Genomic DNA, 27,905 nt, shown 5'->3' on the forward strand with positions numbered 1-27,905 from the left:
AGACATTTTGAGTCAATTTTAATCAGGTTGTGTGAAACTTGCTTGAGTGCTGATGTTCACTAAAGCATGGACATAGCTTGGCCGCATCTTAATTAGCCGCACAGATGAATCAATCAGGGAGTCCACTCTCAGAGCTTTTGGACATGTACATGCGTTTTTTGGGAGGAGAATTTCCCTAGAGGTAGGGGCTGAAAATGCCCAACTCAAAAGCTAGGGGCAAGAGCCATTGAGTGGGAGTGTTTAGAATCTTATGGACATTCTAAGAATCCTAAGGGTCAGAAGGTTCTGTTCTCGTGACTTTTGGGTATCTTCAAGGGTACTTAGGTTTAAGCAAATTAAAGTTTGAAATCTGATGAAAAATGAGGATCTTCTTCCTAGTAAAATGCATATATTCAAATCTTTGCTAGGAGTTCCAACAATTTTTTACTGACCTTAGGTTAATATCCCCTGCTCTAGTTTCAATCTTAGCTTCCTAGGATTTTCTTTCTCTTTATAGGGAATTTAATATTTTTGGAGTATACAGGCCCATGCTTGAGCTCTTGTATTAGTGAGTAGATTAGATTTAAGTGTGCTTTACAGCCATCTCCACAAACTCTCCAGGGTCCCCTGTGAGCTACAGCCTCAAGCCTGGTGTTACTGTTTCAGCAGAACTTGAACTTCTAAACCAAAGACTTAAGTGTACACTGAATGGAGAATAATAAGCATGTTGGTTGTGAAAGGGGGGTTTCTTTAAAGTTGGAATGTGAGTTTATAAAAATCCACAGGACAAATATTCATATTCGAGTAAAGAAATTGTAAGATATGGAAGAGATTCAGTTTAAAATTTGAAGCCATAGTTGATGATATTTTAGACTTTTGGATCAAAATTAGAGCCCTGTCAAACTGTAGGGCAATAATTGAGAGATACTGATAAATATCATTAAATGTGTCTTCTAGGGAGTAGAAACCTTCCAGAAAGTATTGTTTTTCAACATGTTTTCTATTCTTTATACATAAGTTACCAGAAGATCTAATAAATTTAGGGTTTAAAACAAACTCCATTTACCTGGAGATGTATAGGAGAATATGATTTCAGTTAAGTTTATAATTGATAGGCCTTTATTGTTGGACTAGAATTTCATTTTTTGATCTGTTTATATAACCGTGGGTTGAGTTGGAAGATTAAAACTGACTCACTTCATTTCTTATATGGAAAGAGCCAGCATTTAAATACATATTGTGTGTGTAGGAGAGGTCTTCTAGAGATGAATGTTCTGATTTATAATAGCTTTATTCTTTCAAAATGGACCACTGAGGGTGTTCCTCATTATATTATAACCTGAGATAATTATTTATTGAATTATTGTTCTGTGCCAAGAATTGTGTTAGGTTTAGTTACGACATGATCTCTGTCTATAGCTAGCTTATAGCCTCTCAATCTTGCTTCTTGACAAAGAACTATGTGGCCTAAAATATAAATGGTGCTGATGATGAGAGACCATGATAAATTTGTAGATGTTTATGTGCGCTCTCTGGGAGTAGAAAAAGATAACAAAAGGTATTGGGTGCTTCTAAGTACTGCAAATACAGCCAGCCACCCACTTATACTATGCATAAAGCTATGTAGACAGTCTGTGAGCACTAATGGTTTTAATTATTTTACAATTAAAACTTTCAAAGGCAAAAAATATGAAAATATATTCTCGAAGTCAGTGTTGTTATTTTTGCTGGATATATTAATGTCTTCCTTTCCTAATACTAAAGAAGTGAGTTTGCTTCAGAAACAAAACAACCAAATCTAGTGAAGAGACATTTATTCATGTCAAACTTGAAGTTCTAGATTTTTAGATTTGTAGGTATTCCCAGCCTCCTTGTTTAATCAATGAAGACTCAGAGACCTAACTAATAATTGGTAGTTTAAATCAGGACTCAGGTTTTTTTTTCCACTTTTTTTTTAAAGTTAATATTTGTATAATGTTTTATCTTTACAGAGCACTTTTTTCAGCATATAGTTCTTTTTATTCCAACCCAGTTCAGGGAACTAGGTACAAAGAACACCCCAGTTTTAGAGAAAATAAATTAATATTAATAACAGTAAGCAACTCAGTAGCATAAAGGCAGTAATTGTTAAAGATAGAAAACAGAATGCTTATTAAGCTCTCAGCACCTATTCTTTGCGCATTTTACAGAGAAAACATATAAGAATTAAGACTAAAAATGTGGAGAGAAAATGCAGTGTAAATTCTATTTTAAAAATGTTCACCAAGTAGAATTGTAGCACTGGGTCTTGCTTGGAAACTGCTGAAATTTAGAGGAAGCACTTAGATGATGGCTGGATTACCAAATATCACAATACTTACATTCCTTCTACTTTCCTGTTTCCTATCATTCAAAATCCTTCATTTTGCTACCTCTATTATGCTAATCTACTTCTAAAATTTTCCAGTTATTTCTAACTCCGTGTCATTAGTAGCCATTGAGATTTCACTTATCATTTCTTTATGTATAATTTGTTTGGAATTTAACCTTATACACTATTTCACTAGAGTGTAATATTTTCATTATGTTTAACATATAGATTACACATCGAAGTGGGTTTCTTGTTAGTATTTATTAGTAGACATAATCTTGGGAGTAGGACCTTGAAACTTTTTTTAACTAAAAAACTGATGCTCTCTATTGTTTAGTGTTAATAAATACTATAAATCAGTAATGACACCTAAAAACAGCTCATAAATTCTGAGTGCTTTGCAACACAACAGTATTGTTTCGAAAGAAAATATAAATAAATCCCAGGTGTCCTGCTTGGCATATCAGTAGTAGGCTTAGGTAGTTGCTGTTAAACTTGGTGTAGAAAACTTGTACTTTCTGCTTAGTAAACAGCATATTGTAAGTATATTTCAGAACAAACCATTTTCTTTTAAAAACAAATTTTTTAAGTTTTGTTTCTAGTTTGTACCATCTTTCTCCAGCCTTCAGAGGCTCAGATTTGGGTTTAAATACCTTTTGATATTATTTTAATTATTGCTTTCCCCACCCCCACCCCTTTCCTGTTTCCCCCTCCTCTTTCCCCTAAAGGCCCTGTTCTGCAAAGCCTGCAATGATTGATATGATGGCAGTGCTGTCATTCTTTTTAACCAAAAAAAAGTCATTTTTGTTCTAGTTATTTTAATAGAGTCCCATTAAAGATGTATTGCTGACTGAAATATCGGCATGAAGGGCTCTCACTGAGCTGAGCCCAGGAATTAAGAAGTCAGGAAATCGGCTGCTGCATTGCAAGAGAGCCTTGTGTGACACCGAATCTCCTGATTGGGGAGATCATTACTGCTATTATGACTCGACTTGCGTAGGAATTTTAAATTCCATCTGAATGTCAGTAATAACCCTCTTAGCAAATTATCCTGAATAAAATCACGAAGGCATTTTATATAATAGGTGTTGAATTACTGGATAGATTTGCTAATTAAATACTCTTTGTTCTGCTGCAGTTGACATTACAGGGTAAGATCTTGAACAATTATTCTCAACAGCTGTACTTTGTTAAGGGAAAAATTAACCACAAAGTTTATTTTTTTACACTTGAAGTTGGCAGATTTTTGAAATGTGCTTGAAAAAATTCCATCATCCAATTGGTAATGAGTAGCTAAATATGCAGGTGTTGCTGTGAAATCAGATAGCTGCAGACTGCCTTATTAATGAATTTAGCAATCTTTTCGAGCCCTGTTTGCTGGCCGCTTGTGCTTATAAAATGATTTTCTGTCAGAATGGCTAGCTTTAAAATTAGGCTTGTCACTTTGAAATGAATTTATGAACAGTCATCTGGTATTCACTGTACCTTGTGTCCCGTAGATTTTTCTGGATACCAGTGGCTATTTTTAAAAATGCATTTCTTCAGTGGAGGAAATACCTGTAATGTATAAGTTTTTGATTAATAGTTTCTAGAACATTCACATGGATTGGCTTTTGTAATAAGGCTGTGGGATATAGTAAAAAGAAAATGAATCCAAAGGTCCTGTTCTAGGTCAGACAGTGAACTATAACCTCTGTATCAAACACATCTTCAGGTGAAGTCTCAGAGTTTAATTTTCCTCATCATCTTTAGGATCATTCAGCCATTACCCTCCAACTGTTCATTAGTGGTCCCCATGTACCAGGCCCTCTGCTAGATGCTAAGTTTTGTAGTTCACTGGGTATCCAATAGCAGAGCACTTCCCAATAAGCAGTTTGAATTGACGCCTTAGCCTAAGGCAGCTTTTGGATGATCTTGCTCATTAGTAGTTCGATTAGCATCGGACTCAGGGTTACCACAGTATACACCTTGTAGAACTGCTTAGTGAAGAAACATAAGAGGTTAGCAATCAGCCTGGTTACAGTTTGTCTGATACAACATCAGATAAACTGAAGAGTTGCAGACTGTGGTGAGAACTTTGACCTCAAGGCATTGTCACCAGCTCTTAGTAGAAAGCACTGGAGAACTGAATATGAATTGAAAAAGTGACAAATTGTTCTTGTACTACTTCACTTGCATGTAATAGTTACTTAGAGAACTTATGGAGTTGACCATTGTGATGAGAGTAGCTATGTCTTATAAGGAGGTGGAGATGAACCTTTGATAAGTAGTTCTGTCCTCTCTTTTATTAACTTAACCGTATTATGTCCTTTTCCTCAAAAGTTTGTTGGGTATTTCCCCACACTGCATTGTACCATAATTTAATTCTAGTGTCTATTAGAAAAATAATTGAGATTACAATGGGACCTGTCAGTCACTTGACACATAGCTTTTGATTGCTTGTCATATCTAAGGTCTGTAGGTATGAACATGCCCTTGGGCCTCCAGAAGCGTGTGGTCTACCTAGGGAAGGTAACAGTCATTAATAGAACAAAGCACATTCAGTTACCAGAGAAACAGCAAGGTCTGTGAGAAACTAGAGGACAGTCAATGAGATCGTTCTAGCTTGGATGGTCAGTTCAGATTTTATGGAATAAAATTTTGTTTAAGCTGAACTTTGTAAAATGTAATCATCGTCAGAGGACTGGGGAAGAAATTCCATTGTATTACTGAAGGCACCAAAAGATGAACCTGTATGTGGTAACTATTTAAAGATTATGAAGTTTTTCTTGCCCAGCTAGAGGTTTTGAGAAGGAAATAACCGCTGAATAGGTAGAGCTGGGGTTTAGATGTAACTGTAGAATTTAGGTTTGATCTTGGAGGCTCCCATTATAGGAGATTCGTCCTGATTCATTCAAGTTGGTAAGTTCTAAGAAAAGTTAGAATGTTGCTTTACAGGTGTTATTCAGCAGCAACCACATATCTCTGTGAGACAGTTCTGTTCCCAGTATTTTAGGTTGAACCTTCCGGAATGGTCCTTCATGGTTACCATGATGGGTGTTGCTGCTCTAGCTAGCCCTCGATGTATGATGCTGGTTTTCTTTTAATTTCATGAGAAACAAAAATGTTTTGCAGAAGTTTTCTAGAGGAATTCTCCTTACCTTTGATTGGTCAAGGTAAAGTCATGAACATGTCTAAGTCAGGAAGGTCTCCAGAATGGAATTACCATGGTTTTCTTGGACCAATCTTAAGAATCATCTTGGGAACTCTTTTTAAAAACTCCTAGAGAGCCGGGCGGTGGTGGCACACGCCTTTAATGCCAGCACTTGGGAGGCAGAGGCAGGCGGATCTCTGTGAGTTCGAGACCAGCCTGGTCTACAAAAGCTAGTTCCAGGACAGGCTCCAAACCCACAGAGAAACCCTGTCTTGAAAAGCAAAACAAAACAAAAAAGCAAAACAAACAAACAAACAAACAAAAAAACTCCTAGAGAGACAGTTAGGGAGCCTGCATGGGACCAGCCTAAGCTCACTACCTGTGAGTGACAGTTGTGTAGCTTGGTCTGTTTGTGGGACTCCTAGCAGTAGGATCAGTGCCTGTCCCTGATACTTGAGCTGGCTTTTAGAACCTAGTCCTCATACTGAGTTGCCTCACCGACCTTAATACAAAGGGAGGAACTTAGTTCTACCTCAGCTTATATGCCATGCTTTGTTGACACCTATGGGAGGCCTGCCCCTTTCTGAACAGAAATAGAGGAGGAGTGGATGGGGGTGGAGGGGAGACGGAGTGGAGAGGAAGAAGAGGAAACTGTGGTAGGGATATAAAATAAATGAAAAATATTTTAATTAATAAAACCACTTCTGGTCAAAGATATTCTGGACCAGATATTGGTGGAGGGAAATATTTGCTTTGGAAGAGAACAAAATAGGACCATGTAATAAATTTTAGAAAGCTAGTACTCTTGCATAGTAGTTCTCAACACTGGAGTCAGAGAGAGTTACACACTTTTTGGTTGTCACTGCTTTAGTTATTTAATGATCCTCAGGTAATTACATGTTGCAAGGAGAGGGCCTGTTTGTTTGTCCTGGCCGTCCGGCTAGCCACATAGTATCTGTATTAATTAAATCACTGCTTGGCCCATTAGCTCTAACTTTTTATTGGCTAACTCTTACATCTTAGTTTAACACATTTTTATTAATCTGTATATCGCCACGTGGCAGTGGCTTACTGGCTAAGTTTTGGCAACATGTCTTATTCTGGTGGCGGATCCATGGTGTCTCCCTGACTCTTTCCTTTTCCCAACATTCAGTTTTGTCTTCTCCGCCTACCTAAGTTCTGCCCTATCAACAGGCCAAGGCAGTTTTTTTTTTATTCATTAACCAAGAAAAGCAACACACAGAGGGGACTCCCACATCAATTACACTATATAGCCATTATAAAAACTACTTTTGAACATATGATCAAAGCTTAATCAGAATTCACCATGAGCCCCCATTCCCCACCAAGGCATGAAAACGACTAAGAACTTTTGAACATCTGAAGAAAGTTGGACAATAGTAAGAAACGGCAGTGAACAATGAAGATGGCCAGTGATTGGTAGATGGATAAGGTTCTTCAAAGACAGGAGTATTCTTTACTATGGAGGATAAGAAAGACTGAAATGAAACCTTGAGATTTCAGCTTAGATGAAAAGGTAGGAGAAAGAACCATGGATGAAAGCAAACTTCTGATTCATTGAAAAAAAATCTTAGATCAATGCATGGAGAATGAGTGATACTGGAGTGGCAATAGTTTTGAGTGACTAAGGTTTATGCCCTGGAGCTAGAGTGCCTAGTTTTGTACCCTTGTTTTACTGTGGCTAAGACAGAGAAATTACGTTCTTTATCATTTCACAGCTAACAGATGTGGATATTAATAGTAGCTATCTCTTGGAGATCTTGGAGAAAGAAAGGACAGAATGTAGGAAGTGCTCTCAGCATAGCGGTATCTTGCACATGATTTAGTATCTCTTTGCTCTCAATACATCATATTATTACGTCCTCAGAGTCCTTCACATATTAAATATGATGCCTCTGATAGGGCCCAAGGTAACATATCTGCTTTTGTCTGTGTTTACGTTGTTTTGTTTTAAAGCATGTAGCCATGTGTGCCTGGGGGCAGACCCCATCCATAGTTATCTGTATATTTGTTTTCATTTGCTTTGTATTGAAATCCATCATTTTACCAGACCATATAGTCACTTTCAAGGAATTTAGTCTAGAAAAGAATTTTAAATTAAATGGAGTACTTTGTTCTTCAGCTCTTAAGATTCTGAATATGGATATGAATTGCTAGATTTTAAGCACTATAAAGCTTTCTTTAGTCATGCAATTCTATTAAAATTTTAGTACTGAGAATAAGTGACCTTTACCATACTATTAAGGGCTATTTTATTATACATGATTATTAAAGATATGCAGGAATAGATACTTATTGCCTTGCATGTCTCTACTAGGTATCAGCATGAAGGCAAACTTAGATTATATGGATGTTACTGTTACTGTTATTTGAGATTGGGTGTTATGAAACATTCAAGAGCTTTAAAGATGCTTGGAAATTGTGTTATACTTGTGCCTTTGTAATTGTGCAATATATTAATGTTGACTTTTGTTTTATTTAGATTTTGATGCACACAAAAGACATGGTACAGAAGGTAATGCTGAACATTGCATTCTAAAACAACTCTTAAATATCATACCAGCTGACATTTTAGTGTTCAAGGAAAATTATAACCCAAACATACTGTATACCTCCTTTACATTTATAATCCCTGATAATAGATTGCAGCCTTTTCTCTTGAATCAGCCCTGATAAGATCTAGTACTAGACCTGTTTGAATCCTATATGTCTTTCAGGCAACTTAGTTGTGGTGCTAATTAGAGTTTACTTCCAAGCCTTTGTAGTATATTTGTTGCAATGTTGTTTGTTATGATTGACTATTTGGGGCACACTTCATATTCTACTAAATATTCTTTGAGAATCCAATAAATGGGCCCTAGAATTTTTTAAATCCATAATTTTGCTTTTTAAACTGCTATGACTGCTAAGGACATGGTAGAATAATTAAATATAGACCATTTCCTAGTCTTATTCTTCTTATTTTTATTAAATTCCCTATTCTGTTTCAATTGAAACTACATATAGTTAAATCTTCTAGATTTTTAAAACAATTATTGAGAAAGTTTTCTTAATCTTGAAATGCTTGCATTTCTAGTTCCTAAAAGGCTTAATCTCCAAGTGTAGCCTTACAGTCTAGATAGTAAGTAACATGACCTGTGAAAAATCAGTGACACCTATAGTCTCTAGTATTAGAAACCTTTAGCTTCATTGTGTGTAGTGATTAGTGTGTTTTTGTTATTAATCTTTATACTTTTGGCTTTCATTAGATGAATCTTGAAGTTATTTATGGAGATACAGATTCAATTATGATAAATACCAACAGCACCAATCTGGAAGAAGTATTTAAATTAGGAAACAAGGTGAGATGATTTAATGATTGCTTATTTTACCTGGATTTGTGAATTCTGTATTTAACGCAGTAAATACAATCAGTTCATGTGTTATGTATATGTGTATATTTTTGAAAATAATAAATTGAGTGTCACTAAATTTTTCATTCTTTATTTTTTTCTCTATATTAATTTGTTTTGAGGACAAAGTTCAAAGGCAGTTCTTTTCCTTAAGAAGTAGATTACAGGCTGGGCGATGGTGGTGCACGCCTTTAATTCCAGCACTCAGGAGGCAGAGGCAGGTGGATCTCTGTGAGCTCGAGACCAGCCTGGTCTACAGAGCTAGTTCCAGGACAGGCTCCAAAGCCACAGAGAAACCAAAAAAACAAAAAAGTAGATTACATTTTTCCTTTGAAAAAAGATTAAATGTAGTCCTATTAGAACTTCATGAATTGTCATGCACAAGGAAACTATTTCCAATAGTATTGAGATATATTTCATATGTAGATTGGATGAGTATTTACCTTTCTACATATACACGTGTACTCACACATACACATTTAATTTTATCTGAGTATTTTAAATAGATTAGAAAATACAAAGGGACATTTAGAAGCTGTCGTTGGTAGCCTCTTTTTTTGTTTATTTTTTGAAACAGGTTTTTACTGTGTAACAGCTCTGGCTTCTCTGGAACTTGCTTTGTAGACCAGACTGGCCTAGAACTCACAGATTTCTACCTCCTCTGCCTCCCGAGTGTTGGGATTATAAGCATGTGCCTCCACTGCCCAGCCATTGGTGGCCTCTTAATGGTGATTCACACTTGAGCACTTGATTGTTAAGATTTTGTGTTAGTGTTCTAAAAGTGGAAATACCTTACAAATTACCAGGTTTTCCTTCCTGGAAAGTGTGGAATTTGAACTGTACTTTTCACTTGTACATAGGCCTGGTCTTTTGTACTCATGGTGGGCATTGTAAACCTTTGAAGTTTTCCCTAGAGGAGATGATTTGTGCCTTGGCCTTGTCAGCAAAGGACAAGAGACTGTTCAAGACTGTTCACTTATTCATTCAGCACATTGTTGTTTGTCTGTACTCAAGGTGATAATGAACATTTTGAACATTATCTATCAAAGTTTTATATATTTTTTGCCCTCATAGTTATTGGATTGTCTGGTTGTTAATCAATTCAGTAGTTTCAAGGCAAATACATTTGCATTCTTTTACACTCAAGAAAGACCTGCATATAATTTCCCCTAGTTTATGTATTTCCTGGAGTGAAACGAGCCAGTTCATAGCCTTTTTGTGATGGAATAATAATATTTATATAATTATCTCTGTCAATTTTTTTTAAAAAATGTTTTTTTGATATAAAAGCTTGTTATATAGCTCAAGCTTGTCTTGAACTTTGTAACCACCCAAAATTGACTTCAATGCTGATGTCATCCTGCCTCAACTTCCCGATTTGTTGCAATTTTTATTTTAATTGGTGTATATTCATTGTAGATACTTCTAGATTTTATACAGACATTGCCATACTGTATGCACTGTACTTTGGCCATGTTCTCCATAGCCTCCTACCCCCATATGTGAATTAAGCTCCTTTGTTTTCTTAGATAATTTTTGTTTCTATTTTCATGTCATATGATTTTATATGTGTATGGATGTATATATATATATGTATATATATATATAAAATGTACAATGCATATAATTGTTTTTCTGAGTCTGACTTAACTAGTTGAATATTTCTTATTGTATTCATTTTTACACACACATTATAATTTAATTCTTTATGCCTGGAAAAATTCCTTGTGTTTGGATATACTGAGTGTTTTTTACCCATTCCTCTGTTGATGGACACCTAGGCTGATTTCATAACTAAGTTAGTGTTAATAGTGCTACAGTAAACATCCATGAGCCAATAGCTTTGTGATATTCTGTCTGTGAATATTCCCAGTAAACATTGGAGAGTGATGTTAAGATCTCATTTTGTACTTTAGTGTTTTTAAATTGTATCCTAAATAATTCTGTGTTGTATAAGTTAAATAATAAACTTTGATTACATGCGCCTTCAAGTTTTTTATAACATGTGCATTTTTACCCTGCTAGGTGTTTGTGGATCTGACAATAACATAATTGAAATTTTCACAGGTAAAAAGTGAAGTGAATAAATTATACAAACTGCTTGAAATAGACATTGATGGTGTTTTCAAGTCTCTACTACTGCTGAAGAAAAAGAAATATGCTGCTCTGGTTGTTGAACCAACGTCAGATGGGAATTACATTACCAAACAGGAGCTAAAAGGATTAGATATAGTTAGAAGAGACTGGTGTGATCTTGCCAAGGACACTGGAAAGTGAGTTTAGCTTTTAATTTTGTTTTTGTTGTTTGTCCTTCAAATTTTTGTTTTAGAAAATCCAAGTACTATGGAAAATTTCTGTCAGTTTGCCAAGCATAAGGATACACCTTAATTCTTTGTTGCTATTATTATTGCATATTACAAATAGAGTTTTACAGTTAGATTGAAAGTTAGATAAAGCTAAATTTGCACAGCAAGACACTAGATAAAAGATAACATCTTATGTTAAAAGTAAATCTTTATACCTAAGATCTTTAAAGGGTTGATTTCGTTGATACTGTTTTATTATTCCTCTTTTTGAAAGTTTTGTGTTTTATACTCCTGAATCCCTAGACCCTAATAATAAACATAATTTTTATGATTTCCCTGTTTTATAACTTAAAATGTGTGATTAAAAGTGGGCCATGGAGTGAGACTTTATTCCCATATATCATTTGGATATAAATGATTTCTAACTAACCACAGATTAATTTGAGAGCTAGTTTCAAAATACTGTGTGTGCCTCTGAAGTAATATGCAACCCACTAGCCTTGTACCTTAAACTGAATATTATGATTCAAAGATTTTTGTTTATGGTCTTATTAATGTATGAAGTAACCATTTTAAAAGTTAATACATGTTATTTGCCATCTTTACATATTCCTATTTTGTGATCTAGATCAGTTTTGAAAATAAAATTTTTCTTTATGGCTAGATTCAAAAGTTCTTTTAATTTTTGCTAAATATCAGCATTTTAAACTTATTTTCCAATCTTTTCTGCTTTCAAGTTGAGAGATTGTGTTGCTTCTGCAAAACTGCTTTTGATTAGGCAAAGTTGATCATCTGAGTATAGGTCGTGGTCTGTCTTTTATGAAATGTGATTTGAAATGCTTCTTTGCCATCAAATATACTCCAGATGAAACTACTTTGTGTAGGTTGTCGATTAGAGTGTTTTCCTCAGCTTTTGTGTTTTCTAAGAAAAGATGGATCATAATAGAAGTAAATTTCTCTGAGTTAGAAATGTATTAGTAATTAAAGCTATACAAATGTTTTTGTTAGGATTCTTTTTCTGACAAATTGTAAAGCAGCTGTCAAACTCTTGCTCTGTGTTTTTTCAGAAATGGTTAAAATATTGGCTTCTTTATTTGTATTTCTTTTTTCTTGAGGCTTTGAGGGATAGCATAAAGCTAGAGGAAGCTGAAGAAAGAAGAGCTTGGTATCTTGGATTTTTTTCTCCTTTTTTAGTTTATTATGTGTATGAGTGTTTTTTGAGCATGTTTGTTTATGTACCATGTTAATGCTGGGTGCCCATTGTTGTCAGAAGAGGACATTGGATCCCCAGGGACTAGAGTTGTGAGCTGTCGTGTGGACACTGAAAATTAAACCTGTATCGTCTGTAAGAACAAATACTCTTAACTACTAAGCCAATTTTCTAGCCCCTTAGATTTTTTTAAAAGTTTATTTTAAGAAGTTTATATTCCGTCTTACCTAGCTAAATAGTTGTCTTAGGTGGAGATGGTATCTTGATGCCAAAGATGCTATCTGTTGCTTTATTAATAAAGATAAATTTTAACTTATGGTTAGAATATAATTGCTTCTGGATTTTATAATTACATAAAATGGGATGGCACACTTTTCTGTATTGTGTAGTGCATAAAGCTGCCATATAAATGACTGAACTATATGTAAAAGGGAATTCTAAGGCTAGTAAATTTTTGGTAGAGTTCATATTTAAAAATAAAGTAATTCAGTGGGGGCTGGGGAGGTGGCTTTGTGGACAAGAGCCTTTATTGTTCTTGCCGAGGACCTTGGTTTGATTTTCAGAACCAACCGTCCATAACTCTAGTTTCAGGGAATCTTATACCTTCTTCTGACCTCTGCCGATATCAGGCACACATTTCATGTACAGACATGTATGCCAGCAAAACACTCATGAACATAAAATCTAAACTGCCTTCTAGACACTAATCCTCATGTTAGCTCTTAGGTCTTGTCCACATACCAATCTCAGAACATGTCTCTTTTATTTGTTCATGCATGCATGATATTAAAACTCATATTTTTCTTTCTTTATACAGTTTTGTCATTGGGCAGATTCTTTCTGATCAAAGCCGGGACACTATTGTGGAAAACATTCAGAAGAGGTTAATAGAAATTGGAGAAAATGTGCTAAATGGCAGTGTCCCAGTGAGCCAGTTTGAAATTCACAAGGTAAATGTAGCATTTATTGCTGAGCCCAGCTGCTGTCATATGTTTTTCTCCTCCTTCAGATAGTTGAAGAACCACCTCATCCTTGCAATTTAAATAAATTCTGGCTGGGGGTGACCGCTGCTTAACAATTGGTTCACAGATTGAACATTAGCATAACTCTCCCAGCCACAGGTACTACCATATCTGCTATAGATGAGACTTCTCCTTTTTAATTCCAGTCATTGTTGGAATGATTTACTTATGTGTAAGGGCCTAGAGAATGCTTCATTTTTGCATACTCCTCCAAAGTAATAGTTGTTTGACAGATAGATCTGTTCATTCATATTCATTCTTATATTCCCATTCATTCTCTTTCTTCCCCATTCCTCATTGTCCCTGTCTCCTTCCCTCTCTTCTGCTTCCACCCCCAAATGTGTATGTGTTATCAAAAGTCTTTTGAGTATAGAGTTAATTATAGTAATAACCTATTCTGTATGTCTGAAGCACAAGTACATCTTAAAACAAAACCATGTCACATCATGGGTATGGATATTTTTCTTAGTTAATTTGAGAAGCAAAATCTTGATTTCCAAAGTAGTGTGTAATAAGGAAGATTACCGGTAAGTTAATAGATTTTTCTTCCTCTTAAAAACAAGTATCCTTACATAATGAGAAGTTGATTTTCAAATAATCACTTTACCTACTTTTTTATTTTTTAATTTTTTATTGTTTTTATTGAGGGATATATTTTTCTCCACTTCCCTTCCTCTCTCCTCCCCTTCTACCCTCTCCCATGGTCCCCATGCTCCCAATTTACTCAGAGGATCTTGTCTTTTTCAACTTCCCGTGTAGATTAGATCCATGTATGTCTCTCTTAGGGTCCTCATTATTCTCTGGGATTATGAATTGTAGGCTGGTTTTTCTTTGCTTTATGTCTAAAATCCACTTATGAGTGAGTGCATATGATATTTGTCTTTCTGGGTCTGGGTTACCTCACTCAATATGATGTTTTCTAGCTCCATCCATTTGCCCACAACTTTCAATATGTTATTACTTCTTTTCCTGTCTGTGTAGTACTCCATTGTGTAAATGTACCACATTTTCCTTATCCATTCTTCAATCGAGGGGCATTTAGATGGTTTCCATGTTCTGGCTATGACAAACAAAGCTGCTATGAACATAGTTGAACACATGTCCTTGTGGCACAATTGAGCATCCTTTGGTTCTATACCCAAAAGTGTTTAACCACTTTCTGATAGATTTCTTTTTTTTAATTAATTAATTTATTTATTTATTTTCTGATAGATTTCTTTGTCAAAACTCCAACAAAAAAATAAAGGATCTGTTGATGACTTTAAGGAGAAATTTTATAATGAAAACTCATTTATACTACGTCTTTGTTAAAGATTGTCATTTTTCACATGTCCATACACTTGAAAACATATTTTATATTGTTAGAATTACTTTATTGTTTTGAAATCCATTTTTATATTTTTTTGAGACAGAGCAAGGTTTTATGTAGCTCAGGCTAGTTTAAACTTTATATAGACTTGAGGCTGGCCTTGAACCTCTGATCTTCCCATCTCCCTCAGGGTGCCAGGATTGCAGATAAGTGCCATCATGCCTGGCTTCTGTGTATCTATAATACCTGAAAAATCTCATATAATATTTTCATATTACTGGAAAATAATTTATGTAAAGCCCTAGGATTGTCAATATATTAATATCTTTTTCTGACATGTTTATTTATTTTTCTTATTGATTATTAAGTTTTCTATTATAAATAATTCCATTGAACATCTATGTTCACTTGTCATTTTGCTTTTAGATGGATTACTTTCTTATTGTATGTTCCTTGAAATAAAGCATTTGTATCAAAGATATGACTATATGAATGGGTCTAGGAAAATTGTTTTGTGAAAAGTTGGTGCTTGTTAATAATAACAAAATATTGATGCTATTTTCATCACAGTTTCTTAGTAATGGTGATGATTTTTTAAAATAAAACTTTGCTACCACTTTCACAGTGTGTTTTCATTTGATTTTTCGAGAGAATATTTTCTAGAACTTACGTTCATACTTGGGTCAATTTTTTGTTTTCTATACTTTGACCATCATGTCTTTAATGTTAAAAAAGCTCTTCACTGTGAATAGTGCAATGTATGTGTGTGTGTGCGTGCGTGCGTGTGTGTGTGTTTTCATGCATGATTTTCTTTCTTTGAAATAGTCTCTAACTGCCTAGAATTTGCTAGGTAGACCAGGCTAGCCTCATGGAAAGCTCCAGGGATCCTCCTGTCTTCACCTCTCCAGTACTGAGATTGCAAGGGCAAGTCATACCTAACTACTTTTCTTGAGTTCTGTGGATCAAATTTAGATCCTCCTGTTTACACAGCAAGAGTTATGTCTCCTAGTCCCTGCTTTGCTTTTTGAGACAGGTTTGTCTGTCACTGACTTATAACTTACTGAGTGGATTTGGCTGGCTGGCTGACCTGGGAGCCCCAGGTAGCTACTTGTCTCTGCATCTCCATTGTTAATACATGATATTTATTAGTTACTAAGCTGGCTGCTTTGTTGTTTGTTTTTCTTAACAGTGGTTAAACTATTTAATGATATAACTATCTCCCTAGCCCTTGTGTTTGTATTTATAAAGAAGGGTATATTTTGGGTATAGTAGTGCATATTTTTAATCCCAGCACTTCGGAGGCAAAAGCAGGCTGATTTTTGAGTTCAAAGCCATCCTTTTCTTTTTACTGAGCTTGAAGCCAGCCAAGGCTACATAGTGTGACCCTATGTTTTTTATATTTTTGTAGTGTTAATACAAGCATAGTAAATTCTGATAAATATAGCATAGAAGTCTGTGTCTATTTATAGTCACCTATTCATTCATATGAGAAAGGTTAGTTGTCTTCCTAGTAATCTTTAATCTTTGTACATTGTTAAAGTTATTTGTAATATGAAATCTAAGACTATACCAGCAATCTTTTTCTTTTACTTTAAAATTTTCTACTCTGCATTGTACTTTGAGTTTTTTCCGTATTTTTGTTAGTGTATAGTCATTGTAAAAATGTGCTATATGTTATTTTCATACATATGTATCATATATTTTTATCTTATTCACTCCTGTATTGAACCTTGAGTAGCTAGTTTATCCATGTATGACATTGTAGATTATTTGTTGATTTATTCCCCGAATTATGCAGATATTACAATGGATGTATTTCAAGCATACTATCAAAACACATGTTAAAATACTCCAACTTCATTAGAAATGTATTTAAGTATTGGGAAGCTGTCAGACTTCCAGAAGTGGAAACATATTTTGTAAAGTTTGAATTGCACTTGAAAGGTTGAATTCTGTCACTGATGATATCTACTGTCACATTTTTTTCCCCTTGAACTAGCAGGTTTTATTTTTTGAGAAACTGCTAGATCCATATGTCAAAATAACTATTGTTTTCCTACCATTCTTTCAAGTAAGAATTGCATTCTATGTAAACAGCAGTTAGTTTAGCTTGTAATATTTGCACAAATAATTTTCCTATAGTAACCGTCATTCTTCATATATGCTGTATGTATTCTTTGTGTTTAATCATATAAAACAGTAGACTTATTCTCACAGTTTAAAAGCTTTACACATTGCTAACTTTGCTAGATATGATGGCTCACAGTTTTAATACCAATATTCTGGAAGTTGAGGCAGTATGATTGCCTCAATTGTATAGCCAGCCTGCTCTACACAGTGAGTTCCATGTCAACCTGGGTGATAAAGGGAGACCACACCCTCAGATTTACTAGTTTTTACTGCTTAGTCAAGAATATTCTCAAATGAAAATACCTTACTATGGTGATGGAAAGTAATATACTGAGTGTTAGTACAATTTGGTGTTACTGTTAGATTCATATTTATAAGGCATGAACATTTTTTACCAAGCTTTTCTTCTGTATCATTCAAATAGTATTGTTAGAAAATAATTTTTCTCCCGACTGGTGCTATTGCTGATCTTGTTTTGCCACTTTCTGTTACAAACGCATTGTACTCCGCAGAGCTCAAGTTGACATTCAAAATAAATTCAGTTCTGTGTAGTGCTTTGGAGGTCTATTTTGTTAGAGAAGGCTTTGAGAAACAGATCATTAAGTCAGAGTAGCTGTTATATTCTGATCCCAACTAATCAAATGAGAAAACTACAAACATGAGGAGAAACTCTAAGGCTTCAGAGAACAATGGAGCTAGAGTCTTGATTATTTTAAATATTCAAATATTATGTGGCATAGTTTATAAACTTACATTTCTTTTTGTTAGGCTTGTATGTGATTATGCCACTTACTAACTGACAGAGAAGGAAACCATGTTTTCTGTATACATTGTCATTTTCATGTTATACATATATGATTCTGGCAAAAATATGTGTGTGTGTGTATATATATATATATATATGTATATATATATATATATATATATATATATATATATATATATATATAGTTTTATTTTAAAATTTGGCGAGATTATTGTTCCTCCCTTTTTTTGGCCTTTTAGGCATTGACAAAGGATCCCCAGGATTACCCTGATAAAAAAAGTCTACCTCATGTGCATGTTGCCCTATGGATAAATTCTCAAGGAGGCCGGAAGGTGAAAGCTGGAGATACGGTGTCCTATGTCATCTGTCAGGTAAAATTATTTCATTTTTTATAAGACTTGTGCCCCCTAAGAATCCTGGGATGGGAAGATAGCTCAATACAAGAGTGAGGACCTGAGATCAGATTCCCAGCACTCAAATAAAAAGGCAGGTATAGTGGCTTGTGCTTATAACTGTAGTGCTGGAAGGTGGGGGCATGCAGATACTCAGAGCTTGCTGGCATTCATTGTTTTAGAAATATAATATAGGCTACTGGAGAACTTAATCAGCAGTTAAGAGCATTGGCTTCTGCTCCAGAGGATCTGGATTCAATTTGCAGCACCTATATGGTAGCTTACTTACAACTGCTTTTAAGTCCATTCCCAGGGAATCCTATACCCTCTTCTGGCCTCCACAGGCACTAGGTACAGGTAGCGCAGACATGCATATAAGCAAAACACCCGTACACAGAAAACATAAGGTAGAGGGTAATAGAGCAAGTTACCTGATGTTGACCATCCTCCACACAGGTGCACACATGAACATAAACCCCTGGTCTTTATACAGGAATCTTGAGTTGTAGGCAAAAGTTTCTGTTCTACCTGGACCTGCAGCCATTCAGTCTCAAAGAAACACAGAGGCTTATATACTGATGATAAACTGTTTGGCTTATTAGCTCAAGCTTATTGTTAACTATGTCTTACAACTTGAGTTATCCCATAATTCTTATATATGTTTAACCATGTGGCTTGTTACCTTTTCTCAGTAAGACATTCTCATCTTGCTTCCTCTGCATCTGTCTGGTGACTGTCTCTCTGCTTTCCCTTTTCCCAAAATTCTCCTAGTTTGGTTGCCCCACCTATACTTCCTGCCTGGCTACTGACCAGTCAGTGTTTTATTAAACCAATAAGTGATAAATCTTTACAGTGTGCAAGAGCATTATCCCATAGCCTTGAGTCAAATCTGGATTGCCATAGTATCTTACTTAGTAGTAGTTCTCTGAATAACTGGTTCCATAGAGAGATGGTTTAGTTTAACTAGCTTTCAAATCTTTAAAAAAGAATTCTATAATGTTTCATTACAAGTTCCACTAAAAAATTCAAAGTAGCTTTTGAAAGTCATTGAGATTTTTTTATTAGACTGGCTTAATTAATCTGTGTATCACCCCATGGCTGTGGCTCACCAGCTAAAGTTCTGGTCTCTGTCTCCTGTGGAGCTAGATGGAGTCTCTCTGACTCCACCTTCTTCCTCTCAGCATTCAGTTTAGTTCTCCTCACCTAACACTGCTCTACCCTATCAAGCCAAGCCAGTTTCTTTATTCATTAACCAATAAAAGCAACAAAAGGACCTCCCACAGTTACTACTGTTTTTCAGCTGTAAATTACCTTCCTGAAATTATGTCATAGGCTTTGGTTGTAGCTTAGTGGTTGAATACCTGCTTAATGTGTGTGATGCCCTGGCTTTGATCCTCAACACTGCAAAAAGAGAAAATAAAATAGTATGTGTACTTTTGGTGATATATCTAGCAACTGTAGTAGCTTTTTGTTGTTGTTTTTAATCATTCCTTTTCTGACAATTTTAATAAGAAAGGTCAGTGAATAGAATAATAAAGTAAGTGGTTTTTCCTCCTAGCTTATCAAAATATTACTTAAAAATATGAAATGCATAGATATATGGAGAAAGTTGGAAGGCACAAAGACTTAACTTTACCTCTCTCTTCCTACAGCCTCTTTCCTTCCCATAATTTCTTTCTCCCTATTTTGTAAAACACCTCTAAGGAAACTGTATGCTTTCTCAACAGGAGGGGGAGAAGGGTGGGAGGAGGGGGAGGGAAATGGGAGGCTGGGAGGAGGTGGAAACTTGTTTTTTTTTCTCATTTTCTCAATAAAAAAAAAGATTAAAATAAAAATATTGAGTCAAGCAAAGTTAAGCAGATTTCTATAAAACTTTTCAGATTTTCAAATCTACTAATGTGTTATTAAAATCTCCTAAGATATACCCAAAAAAAAAAGTAAAACTGATAACTAGTTTGTTTGAGAATGGTCTGTCCCTAGCAGGGTAAAGAGGAAAGTATGGCAGAGAAGGAAATCAGGATTTTTTTTTTTCTCCGAAAGTACTTGACTTCAGTTGGAAGATAGAAAACCCAATCTTTTCTCTGTATGTCAATTGTAAGCCTGTCTCATGTTCTTTAAAATTACTATTGTATGGTCTACTTACCCCATCACATAACTCATTTGAATAAGATTCTTTCTTTTACATTAATGTGGTGGTTTGAATAGATACGACCGCCCCCCCCCCATAGAACTATGTGTTTTAGTGCTTCACCCTATTAGGTGGTGTGACCTTGTTGGACTAGGTGTGACCTTGTTGGAAGAAGTGTGTCACTGTGGAAGTGGACTTTGAGGTCTCATATATGCTCAAGCTATGCCAAGTGTGGGACAAAGATGATTTTGTTGCTTGTGGATCAAGATGTAGAATTTTCCAGCATACTGCCATGCTTCCTGCCATGATGTTAATTGACTAAATCTCTGAAACTGTAAGCCAGCCCCAATTGTTTTTTTTATAAGAGTCTCTGTGGTCAAGGTGTCTCTTCATAGCAATAAAACCCCAACTAAAACAATAAGAGCAATACTACATTATTCCAGTAAAATCTTTAGATAAACTTTAAAATTCATACCTATACAATTGCCCTTTGCTAAAATACAGCCAGCTTGATTTATAATGCATAGAGCCTTATGAAAATCAAAAGCTAGTCTACTAATGTAATGTCTGCCACATACTGTAGATGATGTACATAACAATGGTAAGTACATGGACAGGCATCAGCACTTGACTCTATCTCCCTCCTAGGGTTACCCTTGATTAAGAACTGTTAGAGAAAGCCAATTCCTGCAGGAAAATATTTCCATAAATGTCTGGCTTGCTCAAATCCTTAATGTGCTTTGCATATTGCTTCTGACAAGTCTCGTTTCAAAAAACAATTTTCAAATTATGCAAATAAAGATTTTGGTAAATAGACCTTTTTTTCACTTAGGTCTTCACATACATGGACAAGATTCTAGTTTATTAATAACAGGAGCAGACGGTAGCTTACAATTTTGAAAAATATTACAGGTTTAGTGAAATAACATCTAATGATAAAATCTAGACATTTTTTTTAAAACAGTATTTTGTTTAAAACTGAAGTGGAGGTATTTGTTGATGTATAAAATAGCATGATAGATATATCTAAAGGTCAAACTTGTATTCCTTAATGTCAAAATATTTGCTCTTATTCTTATTTTGATTATTTTATGTCCTTAAAATGCTGATGCTAATGTAGTATAGTATACCCAATTTGATGTGACTTAAACATTTTCCCACCCACTAATGCTGTTCCTTCTTTTTAAAATACAAGTTATATTTGGTTTTATCAGCTTATTTTCCATATCATATTCTGAGAAAGGGCATAGGACTTTAATTTGCCATTGTTGCCCTCAGTGGGATACTTGCACCTTTCATCATGTTTATTGGCCAAATCTGCCTGCCTCTTTTTCTTTCTAGTTTTATAGCATAACATTTAGAATGAATTTTTGATAATGTATGGTGACAAGTTTCTAAGAAGATTGTGTGCTGCCCTAAGCCAAGTTGTCTTCTAAGAACAGCTTGTCTTTCAAACAAGTTCGGTTTTATAGAATGTTTTATGTGTAGAATATTGCATAATATGGATAAAGTTTAATTTTTAAAATTGTGTATGAGTATTTTGCCTGCATGTATGTTTTGCAACACTTGTGTACTTGGTGCCTATGGAACCTAGAAGCTGGCATCAGTTCCCCTGGAGCTGTAGTTACAGACTACTGCGAGCTGCCATGTAGGTTCTGGGAACTAAAGCACTCAATCCTTTGCAAGAGTAGTAAGTGCTCTTAACTGCTGAGCCATCTCCTCAGCCTCTTGTCTACGAATTTTACACCTGTAGTTACTTAGTTTTCATTAGTCATAATTTTTGTAGGGTATATCTTTGAGATCCCCCCCTTCCCATCAACCATTTAAATTTTCCCCCATTATTTTCTCACAAACAATGGTTAACTTAGAGCATCTGATTATCCCTAAAATTTATGAATTGCTACATTGACACCTCAAGAAAGACCAATCTTCCGTCCTTATTTGTTCTTAAAAGGTGTATGTCACATGTTCTTGAAATCTTGTTCAGTTTAAGGACTAGATCTTTGAGTAATGTCTTAGGTAAGCCTAGATGTTTTCCCAGCACATGTTGGAAAACTATTATCTAACCAGTTGTGTTGTTTTTGAGCTTAGATTTTAAAAATACAGTTGGAAATATGTTGGGGTTACTATTAGCTACAAGCTATTTAGAGTTAAAATGCTTTAAGTAGAAAGTATGCTCAGAAATTTTCAACTGCTCTTTAAATGTACAAATATTCCTTTATGAGAACTTCTAGTGACATGCTAGAAAGTAACTCAAGCAACTTGGTTGCATTTGTTTTGTAGTTCTTGGGATAGAACTTAGGACCATGTGCATGCTAATGCCAGGCAAGCACTTTACCTCTTCCGTTCAATCCACCGGTGCCTTTAAAACTCTTTGCTTCTCCAATTTTGACTTTAATTCATGATTTGAAAATGAGAGAATTTTCTGGGTATGGTGGCGCATGCCTGTAAACTCAGCTCTTGGAAGGGGGAGAGAGAGGGAGGGAGGGAGGGAGGGAGGGAGGGAGGGAGGATGGAAGGAAGGGAGAAAGAGGAAGGTCAGTAGTAGTTCAGGTCCTCTGAGCTAGAAGCCTTCCTAGGGCAACATAAGATCAGCCTCAACAGCAACAAAAAATAAAGATTAAACTGATCAAAAAATACACTTCTATAGGCTGACCAGATTTCTAAAAGGCAGTCTAAGTATAGGAAGACACAGACCAGTGGTTTGTTTTCAAACTCTTAGTTAGCAACTGTTGCCTTATTGTCACCTTAAAATTCTAGTTTATTAAAGGACATTGCTTAAGCCTGATTAATTCTAATTTTTTCTTTACTTAGTTGTGAAATTTGGGAGAAAACAAATTTTAACGTGAGGGTTGCTTTCTTTCTAGGTATTTTATTATGCCTTAGATCAGGCAGAACGTAGTTGAAAGACAAATACCTTCTATTGGGAACATAACCTGAGAGACAACGCCCTGGTTTGGGTCCCTGGGAAAGACTGTGATATGGGAGGTTGCCTCAACTTTGAGCTAGATGCTGAGCTGAGAAGAGACTGATTGTGGCATGAGTGAAAGAATAGGATTCGCATTATAATCAATTCTGCAGAGCAGCTGAGCCCTGTGAATAGTTATAATTTACTAGTCTGAATATTAAATTCTGTTGTTTCGGTCAAGAACAAGAGTGGAGTGAGTCATTGGATGTTGGTCCAGTAGAATGGTGACTTTTTGATTCACAGATGACAGTGACATCTCCATAGAGCTGCATGTGGGTTAGTTACATAGAATCTCACAACTTTAATTTTATAATGTAAAAAAGAAATAGCTCTTGAAAAGAGCCTCTAACCCACCTTCATTTGCTTGAGGAGGAGCCAGCTTAACAGTGGAGAGTAAATAGCCCTTCCTCTGGTCAGATATTTGACTTTTGAGCACTGCTGCTTTCAAGGTAGATCAGTTACTTTTCTTGTTCCTATGATAAAATACCTGAAAGAAACAAAGGGCAAAGGATTTATTTTGACACAAAGTTGGAAAGAATATATGTTTATCACAGTGGGAAAGGCATGGCAGTGGGACCAGCTTGTGAAGGTATTTGTATTTTAGTAGGACTAAGAAGCAGAAAATGGGAGACGCTGGGCAGATGCTCTGCTGGCTTTCTCCTTTTTCCCTTTTTATTCATTTTGGAACCTCAGCACAATGCATGGTAATGCTTACTTTCAGGGCTCGTTTTCTCCACCTCAGTTAATTATCTCTGGAAACACTCTTCCAGACATGCTTAGAAGGTTGTTTCATTAAAACTCAAAGTATATCTTAGCCCAGTCAACTAACAATGAAAGTTAGCCACCCTACTAGGATTGTGCATTATTATTACTGTTCTGTCTTATGTCTTGCATATATGTCTTGTTTCTACTGGGGTTTAGTTCTTGAGCTTTCCCACTTGCTCATTTGGGGCAAAGTTGGGCGCTAACATGCTTCTATGGCTGGAATTGTGGCTGGAAGTTACTGTATTAACAGAATAAAAGACGTGCTATTCTTTTATTATTGTGCCTCTAAAAGCCTTTCTCGGTAGACTAATTGTCACGAGTCTTGCAATGTGTTTTTATGTCATGACAGGTAGAATTATATAATCTAGCTAGTGACATCTTGTTTACTGGTTCCATATTCTGCCAGCAAAGAACACAAGACACTGGATTTACATTCTCAGGCAATGGATAAGATTGAGGCCGAGAAGTTCTTGGGCTTCCTATTCTAAGATACATGTGAGATTTTCAATAGGGTACCATTTATTGGTGTTTGGAACTGAACACATAAAATTTAAACTGTTGTCCCTCTATTTGATTAAGCAAGTGTATGTGTGATTATTGCTTTGCTCACAACTTTACTTACACTGTGTTTTCTGTTAGGATGGGTCAAACCTCCCTGCAACTCAGAGGGCCTATGCACCTGAGCAGCTGCAGAAACAGGACAATTTAGTCATCGACACCCAATACTACTTGGCCCAGCAGATCCACCCTGTCGTGGCTCGGATCTGTGAGCCCATAGATGGAATTGATTCTGTGCTCATTGCATTGTGGCTAGGTAAGTGTCTCAAACATGTGGGAACTCTCATAAAAAAGTCATGATATGCCTAGTCCTCTTGTAACTGTTAGGATTCCTGCTTGTAGATTCAGGATTTTGGCGTTACGTCTTTGTTTCTTAATTTTTACAATTGTTTAGTTCCTATCTTCCATTAGAATGTGAACTCCACATATACATAGCAATCTGTGGAAATCTGCCTGCTCGACATGTGTACTCACTACGTAGGTGCAGAGGGAGAAAGAAGTTTAGGTATCAATATGGCCATTGGACTTAAAATTTTAAAGGTCTAATTAGTGACCTTCCATTATTAAGGAGATTAATGATATTTTGCATTTTTTAGCCATCTTGTTTGTCTAAAGGTATTTTGTTATAAAATGAGAAAACGTGACTTTGCAATATTTAGTTTTTACTTTATATTCTTCTAAAATAAGACTCACTGTTATTCTATAGGAATTAACTGTTTCCTAGTTTATCATCATCATCCCAGGAGGTAACAGCTAACCTTGAGACCTTAATGTCTCTTTGATTTTTATTTCAGTTTCACCCTTTACTATGTCATTATTATTGCCATCTTTGCTTTAAAATGTTTTTTTAAACATCCCTCATTTTACTTCCAAGTGACCAGAGCATAGTTATGTTGCTTTTAAGGTCCCTGCTTTATTCTGTCATAAGCAAGGCTGAATGTTTTTAAAGTACTCCTTAATAAAGTCCTTAGATGGTACCACATTTTCCAAAAATCAAGTCTACTAATGCTGCTGACATCTCATGGACTTTAGCTTTGACAGTTTCCGACTAGTTTTCTAACTCCAACCTGTGCATTCTCTAAATAATGTGTCGCTCATTTTCTTGCAAAAGTCTTCTCTGACTTTAACTAAAATGTCTAGCTTGAACAGAATGTTGGCATCACTGGGACCTGGTTTAAATGCTAGTTTTGATATTAACAAGCCTCTGCATCTTGTTCTGTACATTGATTTATTTTGTGAGTAATAGACTATAATTGCTCTGAGAGAGATAAGATGTATGTGTGATGCTCAGCACAGGGCTTGAGGCAGAGGGAGTGCTCAGCATATGGTGGTATAGCCACCTGCCACCCTAATTTCAGGCTTCTGTGTAAATATGTCCATCTTCCTTCAGTCCATAGGATTTATGCATAGGTAGTACTCAGTATGTCTTTGTGGCATGTCATTGGATTTTCCAAAGCTCATTATCAAATCACATATATTCCATCCTGCCCCTGTTGAGTGTGTTTCTGAGATCAACCCCTCCACCCCCATCTTACTATCCCATCAGTGTCTGATCTGGAAGTGGAAACTCATTTTTGACATTTGCCTAAGCAAAACATAATTAGGAAGATAAAATTCTGCTACCAAAATAATCATATAATGTATTCTCCAAGTTGAGTTGTATTTGATGATGTTTATAAATCCTCAGCTGGGAGGAGGAGACTATAAATGCATGATTTTTTAGCCTCATTTTTTTTTCTGTTATACATTGAGTGCTTACTCTGTTTGCTGTGATAAGTACTTGCCACATCTTATTCAGCTTTTGTGACAGCTTCATATAGGTGCATTGAAGCTTCATTTTACAGAGGAGGAAGCTTATGTGAAGTAGCTGATAGTTTGATCATATAACTTGCTAAGTATGGGGCTATAGTTGGATTTTAACTAAGCACTATGTGACACTGAAGCTTCTCCTGACCACTATGTTAAATTTGCTTCTTAGTGATAAATAGCATGGCTCTAAGAGCCTGTAAAAGATGTTCTTTACAGAAGAGAGACGATATGGATATGCAAGCATGAGGAGCTTCACCTTCCTCTCAACTTCACTTTGTGCCTCCACATTTCTCACTGAAACCTCAAAGCTAATCCAGTTTTTATTAGTTCTCTCTGTTTTTCCATTTGTTATATAATAAGTAACTTGATCCAAAGGCAGACTGTCCTGTTGTGTGTTTTGTTTTGAGTTTTCCAGTGACTGGGAACTGAAATGGAGGGAAGATGGGAAAGCTCCATCTTAAGAATGAATACCATTTTAGGTTATATATCCCCTATTTCTTGGTCTTAGCTGTATAGATTCCTGGGAGATTCCTTTCTTCCAGGTTTTTAACTTGACTCTGAAATGCCCCCCCCTTTTCCAGTAGTCTCTTTCAGTACTCTTTCCCCCTCCATTTCTTGCAACCTGATCTCTTGTGCTCCCATTCCCACCTGCCCACAGTCCACTCACTAAATCTCTTATAGTTCTATCCATTTGTCACGATGTCATTGTTTTTTAACAGCTAAGTAATTCTCCCTTGTGTAAATGTATCACATTTTCTTTATTCATTCCTTGGTTGAGGGGCATCTAGGTTGTTTCCAGGTTCTGGCTATTATGAATAAAACTACTATAAACATAGTTGAGTAAGTGTCCTTTTGATATGATTGAACATCCTTTGTACATATGCCCAAGAGTGGTATAGCTTAGTCTTGTGGTAGATTGAGTCCCAGTTTTCTGAAAAACCACCATATTGATTTCTAAAGTGGCTGGACCAGTTTGCACTCCTTGTGACCAGATTTGTGCCTAGTCTAATTGTCACCAAAGAGGCTTCATTCAGCAACTGAAAGAAATAGTTGCAGATGCAGACCCACAGACAAACATTAGGCTGAGCTTTGGGAATCCTGCAGAAGAGGGGGATAAAGGATTGTAGGAATCAGAGGAGTCAAGGACACCACAAGAAAACCTGCAGAATTAACTAACTTGGGCTCATAGGGGCTCACAGAGACTGAACTGAACCAGAGAGCCTGTACTGGACTGACCTGCACATATGCTACAGTTGTATAGGTTGGTCTTCTTGTGGGATTCCTAACAGCAGAAGCAGGGACGGTCTCTGACTCTTTTGCTGGCTTTTGAGACCCTTTCTCTCATACTGGGTCACCTTGCCCATGGGGAAGTGTCTAGTCTTAAGGGAACTCTATACGTTATATTTTGTTGATATTGTGGGAGGCTTGCCCTTTCCTAAATAGAAGCACAGGAGGAGTAGATTGGGGGGAGGGAGTGGTAACCGATGGAGTTTGGGGGAGAGACTCGGAGTAGAGGAGGGGGAGAACTGCAGCTAGAATGTAAAGTAAATGAATTAATTAAAAATAATACTAAAAAAATAATGAATGCTAGTTAACAGAAGGAAGTGCAAAACATAGAGTTCTATCAAAATAGGACAGTAAAGGGTCATGAAGCCTTTCTGTGTGAA

The 27,905-nt window shown here is 35.9% G+C and overlaps 1 protein-coding gene across 2 annotated transcripts in view; it reads left to right on the forward strand.

The window, feature by feature from the left end:
* Nucleotides 1-27,905, forward strand: part of Pola1 (DNA polymerase alpha 1, catalytic subunit) — a 321,162-nt gene that overhangs the window by 120,396 nt on the left and 172,861 nt on the right. For both annotated transcript variants that reach the window (XM_075958886.1, XM_075958887.1), the window contains exons 27-32: nucleotides 7,966-7,998; nucleotides 8,732-8,824; nucleotides 10,943-11,148; nucleotides 13,209-13,341; nucleotides 17,858-17,989; nucleotides 24,511-24,685. In XM_075958886.1, the coding sequence (XP_075815001.1) occupies nucleotides 7,966-7,998; nucleotides 8,732-8,824; nucleotides 10,943-11,148; nucleotides 13,209-13,341; nucleotides 17,858-17,989; nucleotides 24,511-24,685 (772 nt within the window). The remainder of the gene's footprint in view (nucleotides 1-7,965; nucleotides 7,999-8,731; nucleotides 8,825-10,942; nucleotides 11,149-13,208; nucleotides 13,342-17,857; nucleotides 17,990-24,510; nucleotides 24,686-27,905) is intronic.

The sequence above is a fragment of the Microtus pennsylvanicus genome, chromosome X (genome assembly GCF_037038515.1).
Source record: "Microtus pennsylvanicus isolate mMicPen1 chromosome X, mMicPen1.hap1, whole genome shotgun sequence".
NCBI classification, from domain to species: domain Eukaryota; kingdom Metazoa; phylum Chordata; class Mammalia; order Rodentia; family Cricetidae; genus Microtus; species Microtus pennsylvanicus.